General features: G+C 39.6%; 1 protein-coding gene across 1 annotated transcript; it reads right to left on the minus strand.

Annotated features, from left to right (window-relative positions):
• Window positions 1-849: 849 nt before the first annotated feature.
• ufm1 (ubiquitin-fold modifier 1) lies at window positions 850-14,526 on the minus strand. Its single transcript, XM_030746338.1, has 6 exons — window positions 14,426-14,526; window positions 14,269-14,325; window positions 10,699-10,756; window positions 8,547-8,586; window positions 4,817-4,849; window positions 850-1,244 (listed from the first exon to the last, which is right to left on the minus strand). Coding segments are annotated over exons 1-6 (264 nt in total). The 5' UTR covers window positions 14,428-14,526; the 3' UTR covers window positions 850-1,170.
• Between the last annotated feature and the right edge of the window lie 9,571 nt (window positions 14,527-24,097).

The following is a 24,097-nucleotide window of genomic DNA, read 5'->3' on the forward strand; positions in this document are numbered from 1 at the left end:
TCCATTATTCACTCCAGCCTATTTTTCTTTACCAAGTGTAAATTTTTATTTTTCTGGGGTTAAGAAACTGAACCAATTCAGAAACAAATGACACAGACCTTCTGAAATGAAAATGATTAATATGGAGAGAATAATCAGCTGCTTCTTTGCATTAATCAGTAATAAAGCACATTTCATAAGGATGGGGGGGGGGGGGGACTACTGGTCTATTAGTCATGTTATTTTGGGTGAAAATAATCAAGGAGACTGATACGAAGACGTAAGTTCTGTTTAGTCGTTTTTCAAACTGCTATGCTGCCAAAAGAGAAGACACATGACGAATGACTGCAAACACGTGATATTTATTTCCAAGATGAAAATCTGTTACTGGTGCTTGATGAACCTCATTGATAGCTACTCCAACACATTCTGAGGCCATTTTAATCTAAGCTTTTTGGATGCTTGCCACGTTTTATCAACACCTGCTTTCTCAGATCATAATCAGGCAGCAACACATGACAACGATCAGATTATTCAGTGGGGATTTTCTATATTTATTGTGTGTAGGTGCACAATGTGTGACTTCAAGAGAGAAGAGTGCATTTTGATGCTCAAATGTAACCTGAGAGAGGGCAGCAAAGAGCCATATGCTTGCACGAATTGAATTTGCAGTTTTATGTTTTTATCTGAAGACGAATCTGGTCCACAGCCCAAGTTCAGCATCTGTTTGAAGAACACTGCTCTGACAGAAGGTGCCTGATTTGAACTGATAAAATCACCAGCCACTTAATAACGCGAAAAAGGATCCTTAAAAGCATGCTTTGAAGATATTATCAATGCCAGTACAGTAAGAACAAAAGTAACACTGCATTGAGCATGTGCTGTTCATAACACGTTTATTGTCATTTACAAAGATACAAAAGTCAGTTGACTCAGTTGTTTGCTAATCTTTCCTGGGATGTAGATGCTGTGTTGTGTGACTCTCTTACTCTCTCTTGATGTTACTCCAAACATTCGAACTTGACACAGGGAACATGCGCACGTCATCAATATGTTTAAATATACTCTCATGTGAGTCACTGTCAGTGGTGGGCCAGAAAATAAAAATGACACACGCTGAGGTGTTTCCTGGGTCTCAAGTGTTACATGAATCTGCTGCGTGAGTCATTATGTCGATGGGAAAAGGCAGCATCAGTCTCCTTGTCCTCCCACTCTGTCTCTTGGAATGAGGCGAAGCTCTGAGCCGTGCTTTAGAAACACATTCCCTGCAACACAAGGCAGAGCACTATATAAAGATCACAGTTTATAATCAGCTTGCTTTAATAAGGGGTTTTATTGTCACCAGAGCTGCCAACAGCATGTCAGCTCACCAGCTGGGAAAGAACTTGACACACAAAAAAAAAAGAAAAAAAAAAAGAAACACGCAATCTCTAACTCAAAGTCTTGGATTTGATTACAACTTGTACACAAGTTCAGTTTCCACACAGACATTTGGATTTGGAATGAAAACTGACGGATGACCAAAAAAAAAAAAAAAAAAATCCTAATGGCTAATTTTCAGCTTATTAGTCAGGTACATAAATCAGTTATTCAGAAAAGGTGGATGTTAACAGCATGCATTTCAAGCAACTTCGTTAATCAATTTGCTCATTTAACTGGCAATCATGCTCAAATCCTATATTCATAACTCAATCACATTACAATTAGCATATGTGCACCTTTGCTATACTCCAAAACACTGTGATTTTAACCATATTGAAAAAAGAATTTTACAAATTGATTTCTACCATCTACTCTGTGAACAGGAGGTGGAGTGGCTGCAGTGGGTGAAAAAAAAAGCCAATCTGACAGAGGTGTCTGAACTGCTGCTATTCTTGGCAGCACAGACCATGAGTGTAACTCTGATGAAAAGTGGCTGTGAATGCCCAACAATGTGCCCTTTATTAGCAGAAGAGACAAAATTTTGTCTTTGGTCAAAGAAGGCATTATGGTATCCTTTTCAATGCAAAAAAAAAAACAAACAAAACAGCCATCCGTAACGAGTTTGTGATATTGGTGTTGACTTAAATGAGGAGAGGTGGGCTACACATTAAGTATGAACCTCCAAGGAGGCCAAGAGAGGAAAAAGCAATTCGCCAGGGCTCGGTAATAATATGGGAATCTGAATTCAAATGCATTATAACGAAGCAAAGTGGTGCTTCACCTTGAGTCAGATGTAACTTTTTAATTTTACTTAACATTAAATAGTGTTTCTTGGAGCAATGTATTTGTATTCATGAATCAGTAAACACTATTTCCTGACAAACAACTCTGAGGCTTGTTCAAACATAAAGATGCTGTCTGTTAAGTTAGGATCACTTCAGCAAATAACTGAATTTTTTTAATAGGATTTCACTCTACAGTACTTTGGCTTTAGAAATATTAAACCTCAGTGGGTTGAAATATTTGAAGTTCTGACCACATTCAACATTTGATATAAATTTGATATAAATGTGGTAAAATCTCTTTATAAACACCATTTTGCAGTCAATAGTGATATTTGATTATTGAGGGAACATTAAGGCATCTCTGCTCTTCTAAATTAACATCTAACTTGTAAGGGTCCAAAGTTTGCTGTAGTAAATAAACCAAGCAACACTGTTTTCCCCCCATTTGTAAAGGTAAATAACACTGGCCAGTGACAATCCAATCATGAAGTCCAAACTAAAGAACGACAGTTAAGACGGCTACACTTTGCTACAGGTCTAGAACGGTGCAGTAGATTTTCAAGATGGACAACAACATAGGCTCCTCTGTGACCCAGATGGGTTAGGTACACCTTGCTAGTATCGGGTTGGACCCAATTTTACCTTCAGAACTGTTAATTTTTCATGGCACAGATTAAACAAGGTGCTGGAAACATTCCTCAGAGCTTTTGCTCAATATTGACAAGACAATATCACACAGTTGCTGCAGATTTGTCTGCTCAACATCCATGATGTGAATCTCCAGTTCCTCCATATCCCAAAAGTGCTCTATTGGATTGAGATCTGGTGATTGTGGAGGCCATCTGAGTACAGTGAACTCACTTTCATGTTCAGGAAACAAGTTTGAGATGATCTGAACTTCATGACATGGTGTGTTATCCTGCTGGAAGCAGCCATTCAAAGATGGGTACACTGTGGTCATACAGGGATGGACGTAGTCAGCAACAATATTCAGGTAGACTGTGGCATGCAAATGATGCTCAGGTGGTATGAAAGGGCCCAAAGTGTGTCAAGAAAATATCCCCCACACCATTACACCACTACCACCGTCCTGAACCACTGATACAACTCAGGATGGATCCATGCGTTCATGTTCATGCCCAATTATGACACTACCATCCAAGCGTGGCTGAGACTCAGAACATGCAACATTTTTCCAGTCTTTTACTGTCCACATTTCAGACATGCTCTTCTGCATACCTTGGTTTTACTGAGTGGTCATTTGAGTTACTGTTGCCTTCTTATCTGCTCTCCTCTGACCTCTGGCATTAACAGAGCATTTTCACCCAGAGGTGAAACATCCAGTGCTACTCAAAGGATATTTTCTCTTTTTCAGACCATTCTATGTATGCCCTAGATTGTGTGATGGGTGTGTGGGAAAATCCCAGTAGACCAGCTGTTTCTGAAATACTCAGACCAGGCTGTCTGACACCAATGACCATGCTACATTCAAAGTCACTTAAACTCCCTTTCTTTCCCATTCTGATATCCACTTTGAACATCAGCAGGTTGTCTTGATCTATGAGACACCAGATACCTACATGTCTAAATGCACTGAGCTGCTGCTGTGTGATTGGCTGATTAGATATAAACATGAACAGGTTTATCTACCAAAGCGTCTGGAAGTGGATGAATATTTGATCATACTGTACTTAATAAAGTTGGTGGTGTGCTGTATATGCTGTTTAAGTACTGTGCAGCTGCTGTGGTGGCATTCTAAGGTAAAGGAGATTTGAGATAGGACTGTTATTAATATATCAGATTCAGGTGTAAAGACAGGGGAAAATTCATACGTGTACCTGCCAGACAAAGTGTGAGACTCTGTCTGACAGGCTTTGTCTGCTTTTTATCTTTACAGAGAAATTATTGTTTTCACAGCATCTTTGTGTAACCTTACAATGAAACTGTTCAGGGATAAAAAAAATAAAAAAAAAGGTGAGACATAAGTCTCCCCTTATTTGACAAATATATATTATTTTATTCTTTCTATGCACAGATTTAAATTTCTGATGCAGATTTATTTTAAAGCTTAATTTACAAAATTTGGAACCGTTTATGAATATCACCTTACAACAGTGACGCGAAGATCATAGACCTATATCTGAAACTATATTTATCTTCATGAGGAAAATTTAACCTGACTATAAAATGATCCAGATTTAATTAGATGGAAATGCCTGATCGCTGATCAATTTGTAATGTTAATTCAAGTTAGTTTCTCAGCCCCATACTTCCCTTCTTTGTGGAATCACCTGCAGTGACACTGCCACTAGAGCTTTTTCAGATTAAACTATTAAACCCATGCCTCATGTATTAGCAAAGTGCATTGTGAACTATATTTTAAGATCTATATTAATGCCTCAGATAATTAATGATTTGATGAAAGCATACTGACAAGTGTCAACAGCTTAAAAAAAAAAAAAGCCCAGAAGTTATTTGCATGTTAATACAACATAAAGAGAGAAAAAAAATGCCTAAAGGTTTCACTGGTGGCATAAGAAAAATATTTCTGTGCAAAAAAAAAAAAAGAAGAAAAAAAGCTTTTCAAAGATGATCCGAGGCTTGAGCTATAAAACATCATAAGAACTCACCTGCGGTCTGAGCGGGGTTGATTCCTATTCCATCTGCAAGGCAAACGTTCAAAAGAAAATGTAAAAATGCACAATGTACACAAAGGAAGCTGTCATGTAAAAGACAAGCAAAGTAATGAGATATAATTTATTCTATAACTATCCATCCATCCATCCATCCATTTTCTTCCGCTTATCCGGGGCCGGGTCGCGGGGGCAGAAGCCTAAGCAGAGAAGCCCAGGCTTCCCTCTCCCCAGCCACCTCCTCCAGCTCATCCGGAGGGACCCCAAGGCGTTCCCAGGCCAGCCGAGATACATAATCTCTCCAGCGTGTCCTGGGTCTACCACGGGGCCTCTTCCCGGTGGGACATGCCCGGAACACCTCACCCAGGAGGCGGCCAGGAGGCATCCTAATCAGATGCCCGAGCCACCTCAACTGGCTCCTTTCGATGTGGAGGAGCAGCGGCTCTACTCTGAGCCCCTCCTGGATGGCCGCACTCCTCACCTTATCTCTAAGGGAGAGGCCAGCCACCCTTCGAAGGAAACTCATTTCTGCCGCTTGTATTCGCGATCTTATTCTTTCGGTCACTACCCAAAGCTCGTGACCATAGGTGAGGGTAGGAACGTAGATCGACCAGTAAATCGAGAGCCTCGCTTTTACGCTAAGCTCCCTCTTCACCACGACGGACCGGTGCAGCGTCCGCATCACTGCAGAAGCAGCCCCGATCCGCCTGTCGATCTCCCGTTCCCTTCTCCCATCACTTGTGAACAAGACCCCGAGATACTTAAACTCCTCCACTTGAGGCAAGAACTCGTTCCTGAGCCGGAGATGGCACTCCACCCTTTTCCGGCTGAGGACCATGGCCTCAGACTTAGAGGTGCTGATTCTCATGCCAGCCGCTTCACACTCGGCTGCGAACCGTTCCACTGCGAGCTGGAGGCCCCCCCCTGATGAAGCCAACAGAACCGCATCATCTGCAAAAAGCAGAGATGAGACTCTGAGGCCACCAAGGAAGAAGCCTTCCGCCACCTGGCTACGCCTAGAAATTCTGTCCATAAAAATTATGAACAGAATCGGTGACAAAGGGCAGCCCTGACGGAGTCCAACACCCACAGGAAACAAATCCGACTTATTACCGGCTATACGGACCAAGCTCTCACTGTGGTTGTACAAGGACTGAATGGCCCGCAACAATGGGCCAGACACCCCATACTCCCGCAGAACCTCCCAAAGAACACCCCGAGGAACACGGTCGAATGCCTTCTCCAAGTCCACAAAGCACATGTAGACTGGTTGGGCAAACTCCCACGCACACTCGAATATCCTTGAGAGGATAAAGAGCTGGTCCAGCGTTCCACGACCAGGACGAAAACCGCATTGTTCCTCCTGAATCCGAGGTTCGACTAACGGACGCACCCTCCTTTCCAGCACCCTGGCATAGACCTTACCGGGGAGGCTGAGTAGTGTGATACCCCGAAAGTTGGAGCACACCCTCCGGTCTCCCTTCTTAAAGATGGGGACCACCACCCCGGTCTGCCAATCCAATGGCACTGCCCCAGATCTCCACGCGATGTTGCAGAGGCGTGTCAACCAAGACAGTCCTACAACATCCAGAGCCTTCAGGAACTCAGGGTGAATCTCGTCCACCCCAGGGGCTCTGCCACCAAGGAGTTGTTTAACTACCTCAGTGACCTCACCCCCAGTGATGGTCAAGTCATCCCCCTCATCCCCAGACTCTGCTTCCACTACAGAAGGCGTGTCAGTGGGATTCAGAAGGTCCTCGAAGTATTCCTTCCACCGTCCGACTATAGCCTCAGTTGAAGTCAGCAGCACCCCCCCCGCACTATAAACAGTGTGAGTGAAGCACTGCTTTCCCCTCCTGAGTCGCCTGACGGTTTGCCAGAATCGCTTCGATGCCGTCCGAAATATAACTAGTATATATAACTAGTTTATTCATAATAAGACTGCACTCTGCAACAAAACTGACAGTTTGCCTCAATTGCAGAGAAATGTGTCTGGAATAATAACAGACCAGCCATTTCTTTTGATAAAACTAAAACTTATACTTTTGAGAACATCAATTCAGCCATTTTAACACAAACCTTATCTTTGTTATTTGTCAACACAATATGTCCAATATTTTCTCAGCGCCACAAGAAAGTAATATGTTTGTGATTTAAAGCAGAACTCGCTTGTCTAACACTGTCAGAACAGAACAGAGGAAAACAAGTTCATCAGCAATCTGCTGATCGATTGCTGGAGGACGATGAACAGGCCAACAATTTTCCTTCAAATGCCCATCAAGGTGATTTACTATAATTTACTTTGATGATTTCTAACACTGTGGATATAAGATCCATAAAGTGTTGGGTAGGTTTTGCAAATTCAAGTGTTGCAAGTGAAATAGAAAAGATAGAAATATTTCTCAAAGATTTTAGGTCCATATTGACATGACAGCATCACACAGCTGCTGCAGATTTGTCAGCTGCACGTTCCATGTGACTCTATTGTTCAATCGCATCCGAAAGGTGCTCTGATGGATTGAGATCTGGTGACTGTGGAGGCCACTTGAGTACAGTGAACATATGTCATGTTCAAGAAACCAGTTTAAGATGATTTGACCTTTGCAACTTGGAACTGTACCCTGTTGGAAGCAGCCATCAGAAGATGGATATACTGTGGTCATAAAAGAAAAGACATAATCAGCAACAATACTCAGGTAGGCTGTGGCATGCTCAGCCTCACACCACCACCACCACCACCAGCTTGAACCGCTGATATAATGGGGGAGGGGATCTATGTTCTCATGACGGTTATCTGAATTTCACAACAGAAATCGAGACTCATCAGACCCATCATCATTTCGCCAATCGTCTCTTGTTTGATTTTGGTGAGCCCGTGTGAATTAGAGCTCATGGGAGTGACACCTATTGTGACCTTCTGCTGCTGTAGCCCATCTGATTCAAGGTTCAACACGCTTTCAGAGATGCTCTTCTGCATACGTGGTTGTAACAAGAGGTGATTTGAGTTACTGTTGCCTTCCTATCAGCTAGAAGCAATCTGTCCATTATTCTCTGACCTTTGACATGGCATTTTCACCCAGAGAACTGCCGCTCACTGGATATTTTCCTCTTTTTCGTTCTCAGTAAACCCTACAGGTGGTTGTGTGGGAAAATCCCAGTCAATCAGCAGTTTCTGAAACACTGCAACCATGCCATGCTCAAAGTCACTCAAACCACCTTTTTTTCCTCATCGTGATGATCAATTTGAACTTCAGCAGTTGGTCTTGACATGCCCACATACGACTGCCATACGATTGGCTGATGATAGTTTTTTAACCAGCAGGTGAATAGGTGTACCTAATAAAGTGGCTGATCAGTATATGTCTGACATGTAAAAGCCATGTAACAATGAGCAAAAATTTTAAAGGGACACTCTGTTTGCTTGCTTTCGCTGATCAATATATCATTATACATGACTTGACAGCACTTCAAGCACCAGCTTATTTCCAGACTCACTCTGTAGTTCAAAGACTACAGCAAGCACGCCTTCACTTTGATGAAGCATCCACACATCCTTCCAGCGTGTTCTTGATTTCAAACCTGCCTGTCAAAATACCTGGCTTGTAAAAGAATGAGACTCTCTATAAAGAACCATAAAAAAGTTCTTAATAACTATCAAGCTTGTAATCATGTCTACTTCACTTGGAACATTTAAAAAAAAAAAAAAAAAAAAAATCCCCATACTCACCATTTGTTATTATTGCACTGGTTGCTGACGGCACTTTAAACTGAAAGAGAAATTGAAGCAGATACAAATGTTAACATTCGAAGTGAATTTCTCAACAGAAGCTAATGTTTGACATTTCAGCAGCACTAATATATTTTTGTTAAATAATCAGGGACATGTTGCTCCCATATTTCATTTGGCCTGAAGACGCAGTGTGAAAATAAAAATGAAATCACGAAAGACGGCTTTATCTACTGAGTCAGCGCGCTGCCATTCTCTGACTTTGTTGGGTAACAATTTCAAAATAGAAGCTGGAGTGACTACATGATGTCTTCACAGCCAAACTGAGTAAAACAAGCAAAAAAGAAAATGCTGTGTTTAGTTTCAGTCCTTTGTCTCCCAACTTTCATGCTTGTCAGACACACAAGTGTTTGGTGTTTTCACACAAAAACGCGCACACGCACACATTCAAATAAACACTTTAGAGAGGGCCTGCGGGAAAGATAGCCACGCTTGAATTTCTGGAAGAAAATCACTCAGCACGGTCACAATACATGTCCTACTTCAGCGTTCAGCAGAAGAGGATGTGGGCTGGTGGGGATTTGCTGCAAAAGGGTGGAGGAAGCAGTCTGTCACCAGGGAGATAAGGTTACCAAAGGGCTGTGCATCAAACTACTGGCAGGTAGCACAAGCAGCACACATGAAACACAGTTTGATCAGAAATGAATGGGAGATGATGAGCTTTGTTTTTGTGGCAGTAAAGTCTCTGGATTAAACATAGCTTATAAATGCGCTTTAACCACCTCTGTGATCGGTCAGTTTGCGACTAAGTAAAAGAAGGGCTTTTAAATTCTGTCCATTAAACCAGTCAACATTAATAACCACACACAAACAAAGATATAAAATATAAACCTATTAATTAAAGGTAAAAACTCAATTTATCTGAACATACTACAAAATACCAGTATTCTCATATTGATTCTTTCTTAACAATTTTCCTGTTAGGAACTATCTAACTCTCAAGGTAAGCCTGTTGTATGCAGATTTGGACATTCCAGTGTGATTCATTAGTTTCCAGGTGGCAGCACGGTGGCACAGTGTTTAGTACTGTTGCCTCACAGCAAGAAGGTTCAAATTCATCAGGGGATCTGGCCAGGGGGCGTGCATGTTCTCCTCGTACGCTGGTTTTCTCCAGCTACTCCGGTTCCCTCCCACAGTCCAACGACATGCAGTTAGTGAGGGTAGGTTAACTGATTCTAAATTGCCCACAGATGTGAGTGTGAATGGTTGTCTGTCTTTGTGTGGTAGCCCTGCAACAGGCTGATGACCTGTCCAGGGTGTAGCCCGCTTCTTGCCCTATGGCAGCTGGGATACGCTCCAGCCTCCTTCCCCCGGTTTCCCGGTATATAACAGAATAAGATTAATACCCTGTCAACAGACTGAAAAGGAGCACAGCTGCAGCTTTACGCCTTCATTAGGATGATTTAAGCCACAGCACCGCTGTGTGTTTATGCACAGAAAATGGGAGAAAATATACTTCAAAGGCTAAAAAGAGGCTTTCTGTGACAGCAGACAGCTCTATTGATTAACATATAAGTGAACCCGTTGTGTTAGACTGAAAAATGTGGCTGAAAACACATCCAGTGCCTGAAACACTTACAGCAACAAAGTATACAAAGTATAACTGTTGATACTAGGTTTTTGTAGCTATTATACTTGAAAACACATGCCTATTTAGAGCAAACAAATACAAAAAAATGTGAAAAATTTTTTTCTTCTTCTACATATAATATATAATAGGTATGACTAATATATATATATATATATATATATATATATATATATATATATATATATACACACACACACACACACACACACACACACAGTATATCTATCTATCTATGTGCATGTGTGTATGTGTACAATATGTTCACCTATCGGTATATATTTAATGCTCCTGCAACATTATCTACAATTTTAATTTTCCTGCCTCTTCCCTCTAAAATTTCACCTTTTACAGTAGGTGATAAACATTGAATCTCATTCTGAAGCTATGTAAAAGTCATATTTTCACATGTACCATGCATCAGTATTTATCTGAAAAGCATTGCTGCTAAGTGCAATTATTCCACTGTAGTCTCACACGAAGAACAAGAAGAAACATACTTACCTCCTCAGCTGCAAACTTCAAAACCGCTGTGAATGGTGTGCTCTCTGGGACACTTAGTCTGTAACAGAGATATTAAATGGGACTTTAAAAGATTCCCTAAAATAAAATCTTTATTTTCTAAAATTCTTTCCATTTACAGCCTTGTGAAAAAGAAAGTTTACACACAAGTCCGATGAAGAACTAATTACACTCTTACTGCTTCCATAGGAATTAAGAGGGTATTAAGAGGGTAAGTAGACGCCAGGTGCTGCTAATTAAAAGCACTTGATTAACTGATCATCAGCAAGTGTGAGCACCTCTATAAAAGCAAAAGTTGATTAAATTTGTTGGTCTGGCACATTCAGGCATGTTAACCCAATGCCACAGTCTTCCCAGGGGTGGATGTCCCTACAAGGTCAGACTGTGCAATGCTCAGAAAAATTACCAAGAATTGAAAAACTACATCTCAGACTCTACAAGCCTTAGTTGGCATGCTAAATGTTAAAATTCATGACAGTACAATTAGAAAAAATGTGGCTTGTAGCTATCCTCAATACCTGCAATGTTTCCTTCTGGTAGAGCAATGCTCTTAGTCCTGACTACCTCTCCGTCTCTTTGTTACTATCCGGCTACACTTCTCCAGTCTGAATGAATTCCGATGTCATTGCTGTAGATCCTAGTGGTGTGGATCAGTGAATCAATGTCTCTCGATGTTCACTCCTGACATACAGCTTGATGTCATCATGTAGAGGAGGTCGCTGATGTTTGCTCATTCCATAGCCAGTATCCAGAGCCAGTCTTGTTAATGATCTGGCTGTGGGGGTTCAGGCCTATGCAGAACAGCAGTGGGGACCCCGCACTTGATGGTAACTTGTGCAACTGTCTTTGAGTTGGCCTCTAGTGTTGTTTTCCACATCCCAATTGAGTTCTTGATGAAGGGTCTTAGGGTTCTATTGATCTTGTACAGTTCTAGGAATTCCAGGATCTATGTGTGAGGTATTGAGTCAGAGGTTCTCTTGTAATCAATCCAGGTGGTGCTCAGGTTGGTCAATCTGGTCTTACAGTCTTGAGTGACTGCTCTATCTACCAGTAGCTGGTGTTTTGCACCTCTGCTATTTCTACCAATTCCTTTCTGGGCCCCGATCATGTATTGAGCCATATGCCTGTTCATCTTAGCCGCTATGATGCCTGACAGGAGCTTCCATTTTATACTGAGGCAGGTTGCTGGCCAGTAGTTGGATGGGACCAGTCCCTTTTGGGGATCCTTGGGGATCAGGACTGTGCGGCCTTCGGTCAGCCATTCTGAGTGTGTCTTATCTGGTTCATTTGTGCTGCCAGGCGATCATGGAGTGCAGTTAGCTTCTTTAGCAAGTAGGTATGAATCATGTTAGGGCCTGGTCGTGACCAACTCTTCATATTTGAAGATTTAGCTAATTGAATGAAAAATGTATATCTTATCTATCTATCTATCTATCTATCTATCTATCTATCTATCTATCTATATCAGATGTTAACAGTCTATATGGCTGATTTCCAACTCTTAGACATAAAGACAGTATAAAAGGTAGAATTCAGTGAGTGAATCTAATCAGTACTATCACCTTAAATCCTGTATAAATTGATGTCTGATACCCTTGATGTAACCTAGTAACAGTAACCTAGATGTAACCAGCCCAACAAAGTGCATTACTATAAACTTTACCACAATATTGCAAAATAACCAGTTTCGCTTGCACTAAACTGCCTGGCTGTTTTATGCAACCTTTGAACACAACAAAATTAGTATACTTTGTTTTGTTTTTCAAGACATTTCACAAAGAACACAGTTCAGCAAAACATCACGTATAGATCCATTATCTGATTTAAAAACTTTAAAATAAATGAGGACTTTCCATGTAAGATTTAAACATCCAGTCTATAAAATTTGTTGAACAGTGCTTACCTTTGTAAATAATCTCTCGTCCCTTCTCAAATCTTTCTCGATCTATCAGTGTCACACATTAATTTTTTTTTTCTCTCCCTGGGAGATGCAGCAGCTCAGAGACACATTTTATGACAAACTGCATGGAAACAATTTGTGTGTTTGCTAATATTTTTTGAGCTGTTAGAAATATTACATTTACAATTACCTGGCACTTAAAAAATATTACTCTGTTTATGTTTGCTTCCCTGTAGCTAGATGCTTAAGTTCCACAACTGCAACATTTTTTCTGCAGCATGAACACATCACTGGGATGTCATTATTTTCTTATTACCAAGCAAGTATCTGCGTGCCTTAATCTGCCCATCAGATCTAATTTCTTATTACCCAAAGGTGCTGGAACGCCATTCTGGCCCACCTTAAATCCCTGATTTTACTCATGTGAATACAGGTAATCATTCATCAACAACTATTTACTTTCAAATTATTCTCAGGTCTTTTAAATGTTCATCATTCTAGCACTTTATCTAACATGAAAATGAAAAGAAAAAACAAGTTGTAGAAATTGCAAACATGGACTCAACTATGAATTCTGCATGAAATCCATGAAGGATTTCAGGTAATTTGTCAAAAACTTGGAAGTAGAACCAGAAACAGAGAGAATGACATTCCTAAATACATCTGCAAATCCACTGAGGTGTTGCTCAAACAGAAGAGCCGGTGGGTATTAGACAGGGTACTACTGAAAACCCAGATTTGAATATTGCGTTCAAATATGCCACTTATGTTTTTAAGCCCTCTATATGTATCAAAAGCTATGAAAGGTTTGTTTGTTCAAATGTGTCAAAAACGCCAACAATTTACAGGGGATGTGGTTACTTTTTCAGCCTGTAGCTTGGAAGTCAGTCACTGTCCAGTAGGCAGTGTGTTAACATCAATCACTAAGAGTGGGCTTTTTTACAAATATTTGCATAATCAGAAATCCTGAAACTTTAATAATATTGAATTTTGTTTATTATTTTTTAAGAAAAAACTATACCACACTATCATAATAAGCAGTATTAGCAGAGTATTATCTTAAAACATGCCTGTGCTTGACTGTGACAAAACACAGCAAACATGGATTATAAAATGCACACTGTGGCTTTGAGCAACAGTCAAGCATCACAGTCATAACAGTCTGTCAAGATCTTAATGTGAAAAAGTCCGTCTTACATTTAGCTTCTGTCTGTTATGATTTTCGTTGCTGCTCGTCCTGTCCGTGTTCTGATCTGATTTTCACCTATAGTTATGTTGGTTTGTATTGTTTTTATGACTCTGGCTTTATCACAGGATTCAAGTTGTCACATTAAGTTGGACAAATTAGTTTAATGAGAGCCATTATTTCCATTGATGAATGCTGCCAGGTCCAATTCATTTATAACGGCCCTTAGAAAGTGCTGTAAAGCCATAACTGTATATAAATCGGAAGCTGACTGATTACTCTCAGCTGGCAGTGTCAGCATCAGCACTAGCATATGTTCGCTCACTGAACACGTTTGTACGTTCAGTAAGGTTTTCACAACAACTTCCGCAATAGCCGTGAAGTGTTAAACAAACGTTAAATGAAGTCGAAAATGTAGCTGGATGAGAAATTAAAGCGGTGACTGCTGAGCTGTCAGTGTACTCACACTTTGTATGGCAGCCGAGGATCCGACGTCAGGGTGATTTTAAACGTTACTTTAGACCTAAGGAAGAGGATAAAATGACAGTTGTTAGTAGACTGATGCAGACTAATGAATATAAAACATGTTAATGCAAAAACTACACAAAAGGCCGAAAACTCACATCTTTATGGGCGAGGCGACTCCGTTTGAAATCTGTTTATACACACCCGGAAGTCAGAAGGACCCTAACATACACGTCATCCGTCCGGTGCCAAGTTTGAGACACAAATCTATTCATTTTAATTTTTTAATTGGTTGTTCAATTTTTTTTTCTAAACGCGGATATTTTTTCCAGATAAAATTATGCAATATGATAAAAACGTAATGGATTTTATGTCCTGTTAACGGACAGGCATTCATATCAAATGGCTAACGTTTACCGTAAAAGACATAAGCAAGACGCACTTACATCTGTGAGGCGCACTGACGTTAGTAAAAAATAACCCTTTATAAAATGTATTCTAACAAAGGTAGCTTTTATTATTTACACAGCGTGTATCCCTATAAACAGCATACATTTACATCAATAGACTTAAGTGTAAAAATATGGAAAAAAGAAAAAGAAATACTCATTCAGGAAATCTGCTGTTTACCTCAGTGTTGACAGGAAGAATTTAAGAGATGAAAATCAAATCCAGATAGTTTATTTTTATATTGTTTGCCTTTCCCGTTTGGGTTTATGGCAGCCAGAAGTCAATTCTGGATGCCATATACAGCACAAAAAGAAACCACACCTTTGCCAAAGTTTTAAAGGTATGTCCATGTCATTAATTTGGTAAGCTGTCCCTCTGTATAAATTGCAGAAAGTAAATCTGCAGAAAGTAAATCTGCAATTTATACAGAATTTTAGTTGTACACTAAAGGCAGTGAGTGTGGCTTGATCGTTTAACAACAGTAGAAGCACTTTAACTGGAGTCATTTCTGGTGCTTCTCTTTCATGAAAGTATGAAAATGTTTAATGTCAAGGTCAGCCAAGTCAGACTGTTCACCATTTTCATGAATCCATACAGAAAGCATGAACCAACCCATAAGACTGCTCTATCTGGGTTTCAAATAATAACACATATTTAGTGATGGATGTGGGCACTTGCACTTTCTGGAAGTTTACAAGATGATGTATTTCAGATCTTGGGGCAGACTAGCCTACATCTCTTAATTCTGACTGTGCTGGTCTAATCAGAATTTAAGCCTCCTTACATAATTATGTCATTATGCAGTAGTAGCTTATAGCATGCCTATAGCTGATAGGACTCTTTATTATCAGCTATAGGCAAGAGTGAGCCTAAGAGTCTTTTTGATGGAAATGTCCCGACAGCAGTGATAAAATCGCAGTATATGTTTAGTGTTAAAACCACCAACACGGTGTACGGTAAATACGGCTAACTGCCACAGTCCCTATGACTTGGATCCAGGGTTTTGAGTTTTGTTGGTTTGTGATTTTGAGCTGGAGAAGTGATTGATGTTCAAGCACTATCTTATTTAGTCCTTTCCCATTCTGCATTATTTCCTAGTGCTTCTGAGTTTTGTTATCTGTGCTCCTAGTTTTTAGTTCTTCTTTAGATGGTGTTTGGTTAGTGAGTTCCCTTTCAGGTCTATTCTGTTCTAGTCTCATCTCCGTGTTTTGTCCTTTCATTCTTAATATTCTCTTGTTTCATGTGTTTTGTTTTGAGTTTTTCTTCCTCTGTCTCATTATTCCTGATTTGTTTCTGTTGTGTTTCCCACCTGTGCTTTCCCTTGTCTTTTGTGGTGTCCTCCCTCATAGCTGTGTGTTCAATATTTCCCCCTTGATTCTTATAGATTTTAATTCCATTTTGTATTTTTTCTCTATGAGGTCCAACAATCCTGTCAGCCACATCCCTTTCATGACACTGACAACTATCTGCTTGTCTCCTACTTTCTGTGCTCCAACATGCTCTATACTTAGGAATTTTGCTATATATAGCCTAATAATACGATGTAATTTTAGCCCTTTATTACCAATAATAAAGCAGTTTCTCTTGTCAAATAACATAAACATAAGACAGTAGCACATAGCACTTTAAAATGAATGCAAACCAACCTTCACTCGCAAGCCACTCTTCAACCTGCTGCTCTGAATTGGTAAAATCATAATGCATCTGACAAAAATCCACATTCACACCAAACTGACAACTATGGATATAATTTCAACTATATTTAAATTCAAAATACACAAGAAGAAAGTCAGAAGCGACCTAATGTCTCTCTCATGTGGCTAAAGCCAAAGGTTGTTCTTAGCAGTCAGCAGCTTTTTTGTTTGTTTGTTTGTTTTCTTTTCTTTTAGTTCCTGTCCTGGCAGTGATGGTAGTAGTAAGAAAGAGTAGGTGACGCAGTGTAGGCAGTAGAATGACAACCAGCAAAAAAGATGGTAGCAGATTTGATGACTCAGAGTTCCAGTGCAGACGGTCAGGAAAATACCTCAGGGATTTCTTGTAACTAAGGATTTTGCAGATCTCAAAAGAAATAATTTTGATAAATTATTACTTAAAATTGAACAAGATTTGGCTAAATGGTCTCCCCTCCCGCTGTCTATGCTTGGGAGAGTGAATGTGATTAAAATGTCTGTGCTACCTAGGTATCTATACTTGTTCCAGTGTCTCCCTGTGTTTCTTCCCAATGCCTATTTTAAAAAGCTTGACGCTATTATATCAACATACATTTGGAATGGGAAAAGGCCATGCTTGCGAAAAGATCATCTACAGAAATCAAAACAAGTTGGTGGAATGGCCCTTCCAAATCATAGATATTATTATTGGGCAACTAATTTGTGGTGTCTGTCATTTTGGGCATATTACTGCTTTGATAAAAGAGGCCCCATATGGGTTGAGATGGAGAAACAGTCCTGTGACCCTCAATTTTTATCATTAGTACTCGGAGCATCTCTACCTTTTACCATAAATCGGACAATCACTAACCCAGTAGTTAATAACTCTATTAGAATTTATTCACAATTTAGGAAATACTTTGGCCTTCGAAACATGAACCTTTCTAATTCAATAGCATCAAATGTTTTCTTTCCTCCGTCAATGCAAGATGCCACTTTTAATACTTGGTTCAAAAAAGGCCTGAAGTATTTTAAAGACCTTTACATTGAAGACAAGTTTGCCTCTTTCGCACAGCTGTCTTCTAAATTTAATCTCCCCACCTCGCACTTTTTTAGGTACCTACAAGTTAGGCATTATGTTTCACGCTCCATTTCAGGGTTCCCAGATAAACCAGACAATAATATAATTGATGAACTGATATCATTTAACCCAACCAAGAAAAGAGCAATTTCTGCCATCTTGAGATTGATTTCCCATTTGCATTTCCCTCCCATCCCTGCAGTAAAACTAGCTTGGGAGCAAGACTTGCAAATCACAATCAGTGAGACAACTTGGGTTAAAGTATTAAAGAGAATTCACACCTCTTCCATGTGTGCAAGACACTCCCTTATTCAATTTAAAGTTGTTCACCGGATGCACCTTCATAAATCAAAATTGGCTAAGATTTATCCAGAAGTGGATCCAATCTGTGATAGATGTAAATCTGAGGAAGCCACTCTGATTCACATGTTCTGGGCCTGTCCTAAAATACAAGAATTCTGGGGAGGTGTTTGTGAAGCCCTTTCTGATGTTCTTGCAGTTAAATTGAATCTAAATCCAACTATATTGCTTTTTGGGGTTGTTCCCGAGGGGATGATATTACCTGTTGGGGGACACAGGGTGATTGCCTTTTCAACTTTGTTGGCACGCCGTCTGATCCTTTTGGGGTGGAGGGACGCTGCCCCACCCACAGTAACATATTGGATTAGGGATGTGTTAGCTACTTTAAAACTGGAGAAAATGAGATGTATAATGAGAGGCTCAGAAAAGAAATTTTATCAGACTTGGAAATCTTTCTTTCTTTTCTTTAATCAACCCTCAACACAGGTTCAGGAATAAGGTTCTTTCTTTAGTTATACAGATCGATCGGGTATTATTCATCAGTATATACTGTTTTACACCCTTTGAATAGTATTTCATGACAGTGTGGACTGGGTTTGTTCATTATTGGGGGTGGGGGGGGGGTCCTTTTTTTTTTTTTTTTTTTTTTTTTTGTTTTTTGTTACTATTATTACTAATCTTTTTCTTTTTTTTCTCTCATGGATATTTCTTGTACATTTATATCTTTGTAAAGTGATTTTGTAATGTAAAATTTTCAATAAATATATCAAACACCAAATACCTCAGGGATTTCAGTGCTGAGACTTTCACAGAAAATTAAATAAAAAAAAAAAAAGAGAGAGAGAGAGAGAGAGCGAGAGAGAGGCTAAAAAAACAAAAGGACTAGAACTTTTATAGTAACTTATCATCAGAGGTGGGATGTAAAGAAGTACAAATACTTCATTACTGTACTTAAGCAGATTTTTGAGGTATCTGTACTTCACTTGAGTATGTATTTTTCTGACTACTTTTAACTTTTACTCCCTACATTTTTACACACATATCTGTACTTTCTACTCCTGACATTTTCAAAAGAGAATCGTTACTTTAGGTTTAACATCGGAGGGAAGATTCAAACAATCTGAGCCTAAATGAAGGAACCATAAAACACAAAAGCCAATCCTACTGGAGTAGTCTGTATGAGAAGGGGATTAACGCATACATGAAATACATTTCACTGTGCATTGTACTGTGTATAACTGTGCATGTGACAAATAAACACTATCTTAATCTTAATCTTAATCTTAAATGATGACAGCGGCAAAACCATTTAATTTATAGCACTGTATTCAGGGTGGGCTGGACCGAGTGCAGATGTCCGTAAGTTGTGGTCGAGGTACTTCTAGCTAGCGCAACAGAAGAGGAGTGAAAATAAAGGGAGTAACATTTGTCGCAGATAATTTCAAATGCAACGTTTCTATCAGCTCAACAAATATCAGCAAACACACAAACTGTTTGTGTGCAGTTTGTCACACAATGAGTCTGATAGCTAAAAGTCCAGCTGCTGTTTCCCAGAATGAGAGAAAAGTTCACTCAGAGATGGAGAAAGAGGAAGCAGAGAGGTTAGATTTAAAGGTAAGGACTGCTCAGATAAACTATAAATTTAAAGCCTACATGTAATGTCCACATTTAAAAAAAAAAAAAAAAAATCAGATATTGATCTGTATATGATGTGAAGTTATGTTTTTTTTTTCATATTGTGAAATGCTGAGCCACTACAACTAATCTCAGAGTTCCCCCACCTGCCGAATCCCACTTGAACCCATGACTGTAGTATTTGTGTTTATGTGTGGAGGCAGAGTCACCCTCTACAATGTAGGTAACAGATTCAAACTGAGTACATTCATCAGAATTTAGGTTGGAACAATTTTTGTATTCTCAGTTTATACCAATTTATTATATTAATATAACAGATTTGGTTAGCTTTACACAAAACTAGCTGGTAGAAACGTCCTCCAAAGAGCTACTTTTATGTTCTTACTTTGAGTACATTTCAGAGCCTGTACTTTTTTACTTTTACTTGAGTAAAGAAGTTGAATCAGTACTTCAACTTTTACCAGAGTATTTTCAAACACAATTATCTGTACTTCTACTTAAGTACAGAATGTCTGTACTTTTGCCACCTCGGCTTATCATGGAATGTATTGGACTGTGGCATGTGAGGAAATGAGAAACTATAGATGGGTGCCAAAAAAAAGGAAAACCCCACAGAAGGCACGAGTTATTAAAATAGATTTAGAGCTCCTTTGCATTGATTGTGCAAGCCTGTAGTGGAGGGGAAAAAAACACAATTCTTCCAAAATATAATCCCTAATTTGGTGTTTCAATAATGGTGGTGCAGAGCTGTGCCTAATATGTTAATCTGCCCTCTCCCATAGGCATTCAAGCTGGTTGAGATCCAGTGACTGTGAAGAGCACAGAACATAATTCAGTGTTTTTCAAACCATTCAGTGACCTCTTGTGAGCAGTGGGGGCATTGTCATCATGGAAGAAGCCACTGCTATCAGCACTGAAGCGTTTCACCACAGAATAGAAATGGACACTCAGGACAACGTTATATTGATTTGCAGTGACCCTTTGCTCACTGAGTCCAAAGATGATGACATCATGACAACAGAGCATACCAGGCACGTAATTCACCCCATTGTAGGGGTCAAAGGTTCAGGGTTTTTGCTTTGCAGAACCTTTTTTGCAGGACATTTATACTGATAATATATAATGAATATACACTGAACATAGTGGAAGCAGTTCCCGAACATATTTTTAATTTACATTTTACAATTGATTGCAAAAGAAAGGACTTAATTCTACATATTCAGGGCTGTTTTAATGAAGCAGTCAGATTGAAGTTCCTGTCTTGAACATATTCTCCTTGATCATAAAGAGAAATGTATAATTAATGAGTTCCATACAGAAACAGATGCTTCACGGTGTGTCTCTGTCACTGTGGTAAAGAGGAAATATTTGCTTTGAAGAATATGACAGTTGCCCATCATCTTCTTCTTGCAGAAAGTCTGAGGGTGCATTCAAAATGCAAAACCCAGGGACAGGATTCAGCGCATTGTGTAGTTTCCACTGAAAAAGCTTTGTGACATAACAAAGGCAAACTCCACAGACAGAAGGAGAAAATGCCAGAGCCAGTTACCAGCAGAAATAGAACAGTTACCCATGCTAATACTCCCTCTTATGAATGCAAATGCACATAAAGGACAGTGTACAGTACATATGTGCCTAATACACGTGCGTGTGTGCATGCAACAGATATTAGTTTAGCTCCAAAAGGTCACTGATGTTTGTATAAATTTCCATTGGATCAGCAGAAATATTGACACAATTGCATCTTACCCTCAGGAAAAGGGCATAGACATCACAGTGATTCCATATGAAACAAAGCAACATGAGTAATGGCAGTGGAGTGTGTAAATGAAATAGCTGCTGCTGAAGAACTCTGGCTCACATGGTTTTCTATTTATATGTAGGAAATTCTGCTGCACACAGTACTCTGCAACACCCACTAAGTCATGCTTTTGAGCTCCAAAGTGTTTGATTGTTGCGTGCCGTGCTTGTTTCAGGGGTGTTATGCTTTTCTGTGCTGCATTTCTACTTGCTACATAATGCCAGCTAACGTGGAGACGGTGCAGATGCTAAATTTAAAAGCCGTGTAGCTGACCTGAGCAATATATCAGTGCAACATCAGTGCTCAAGAAGATAATTAGATCTGATCTGGAAACCTCAAATTTTATTTTCATTATTCTTTTTGCCTCATGCCTCTCTGCACTCTGCTGTTTTTTTGCCAGAAAAGCCGAAGTTCAGATTGTAGAGCTAAGCTCAGCTTATCAAACAGAATTTGTAACACAGAAACAGAGAGTCATCAGTTCAGGAGTGGAACCCATATACATTAGGGGTTGTGGTGCACTTCATAAATCTCTAAAACAAATAGAATAAGACAAAAATGCACTGCAGATGGGATAAAAATGAGTAATACACTTCATGTTCATCACTGACAGGCTCAGTGGGTCTTGGCAAAGAAATTGCACATACACTAAAGTCATTCTGGGTTATTGGACGAAATACAAGAGTACCTCCACTACAAAATATAGAGAACCTTTACTGTGACAATACACTCCACCCTGTGCAGCAGTTTGTCTCTGCAGGCATTGGAGAGGAGGTGCAGTTTGTTTCCAATCAGCAACACTGGCAACACCTGAGCCCAGTGTGCCAGCACTCTACATAAGCCCTTAGAGCTTAGTCGCTTCCTGCACTGAACAACATTGTAGACACCATTTCTTCACCCATGCACTCACTTACACCAGTGATCACACTGAGTGCAAACACTGTGGTCAGTTTAAGTTCTTTGTTTCTTTAAAATAAACTAAACTGGCATGTGTGTGTATCTTTTTGTCGTGGCTGTGCGGCCCATTTGTTTCATTGTTCATTTAATTTTTGCTTTGTGTTTGGCAACCTGTAGCTGCTCACTGTGTGCCATTTGCAGCAGGATCTTAGTGGTCAGTGGGATACTAGAGATGCACAGAAATGTTTGTACTTGTTTTGATCAGTACCAGAAATGCATATAGATATATTATAAAATATGAGAAGTTTGAGTTTGTTCTCTGGTAAGTGACTTTTTGAGGAGTGCTTCCACAGTTTAAAAAAAAAGAAAAAGGTTACTGTTGCTGAAGACATGGCTCCAGTCCCTACAGTTTTGTCACAATGGATCTAAACTTTAAGGACAGCTGACACTGAAAGCCTCCTCTCTGGTCCTAATGCTGCCCTCAGCTGACAGTTTCTTTGAAATGTTTCCATAAATAATTTTTCACAGTGACAAAAAAAAAACAAAACAAAATTTTTGCACAGATGTTAATTAAAAGAATTTAGCCCATATCATTATTCTGTTATTCTGAAAGACAACAAGTGTGATATTGAAAATAGTTCACCTCCTCACAGTTGCCATGATGCCAGTGCTCTTTTACTCCCCCCATTCTTCATGCATTTGTATTAGGTGCAGGCCATTGCACTAAAGGCTTATTGTCTAGCATCTTTTCTAAACAACACCTTTTTAGCCAGCATGTAAAATTCTCAGCCATTTTTCAGTGTGGTTGCATGTTCGATAAGATTGCCCCTCATGTGAAAAGCAATAATGAATAATTATATGTGACAGTTACGGCAAATACACCTCAGGGGACAACCCCAATGTCATTCTTTTAATGTTTACTTACTTTGCATAATCCCAAGCATACTGAGTTGTAATTAAATTTGAGCTGGGGAATAACTTGCCTGCGCTGTGTTAACATGGAGAGGGTACGATAAGCAAAGCACCAAAGCAGCTTTCCCAAAATATATCCGGATGTTTCTCAAGGGAACACTGTAAAATGACATAATGACATGCTGTTTGTATAGCGGGCATAACTCTGATATGCCACCCTGCCCGAGTCTCTAACCACTATTAATGTTATTGATAGATCTATTTAACCTTTCTGTTGTAAATGCATTCCCCAGATCCTTTTCAGGAGACAAGACATTATCCTGGTGGTATACAGAACGCAAACACAAATGAATCACTGTTGCAAGTAAGTGACCAAATGTATATCATAAAATCACTCCCGCTCTCTCTCTTGCACTCACACACACGCACATATATGCAGGAAAGCATATATGGAAAGCAGCGGAGAAAAAAAAAACATGTTTTTTCAGATAATTTTTGTTAAAAAATCATTTTGTAATGCATTCCCCGCAGTGGATGGCATTCCAATCTGTAAAAAAAATCAAACTTCCATGCTTGACCCGTGCTTCTCTTGCATAGTGCATGCAGTTAGCAGCATCTCATTACCACTGGCAGACCAGTGTTAAGGTAGCAGGCGAGTAAATGTGTGTCAAAGTGATGTCGAGATGGAAGCTCAGTAAAGAGCGTCAGCCAGGAGCAGACAAGCTTCCGTTTTAATTACACGCTCCATTCACAATGAATCACATGTTGCTAGGCGGAGATCCAGTGTGGAAGGGATGTGTGAATACTTGAAAATCAGGTGAAGATTGATGGTGTATAGTTTGAAGCTTTTACAGCAAGAACTGAAATCAAGTTTTAGGATTTAAGACCGGAAAGGCAGAAACAGAAGGCAAAAAAACAAAAAAAAAAAAACAAAAAAAAAAAGTTGTTTGATGCGTGGGTGTTCGGTCCATGTGACAAATCAACACATCCCTGTAACAAACCGACACATCAGAGATAATTAGCAGCATACTCTATTTCTGCTTCATCAAAGTATGTGTTTCCACAGTGCATTTGTCTGCGTGTCTGTGGTATGAACAGATTCTTTTTT

The sequence above is a fragment of the Archocentrus centrarchus genome, chromosome 14 (genome assembly GCF_007364275.1).
Source record: "Archocentrus centrarchus isolate MPI-CPG fArcCen1 chromosome 14, fArcCen1, whole genome shotgun sequence".
In the NCBI taxonomy this organism is placed as follows: Eukaryota; Metazoa; Chordata; class Actinopteri; order Cichliformes; family Cichlidae; genus Archocentrus; species Archocentrus centrarchus.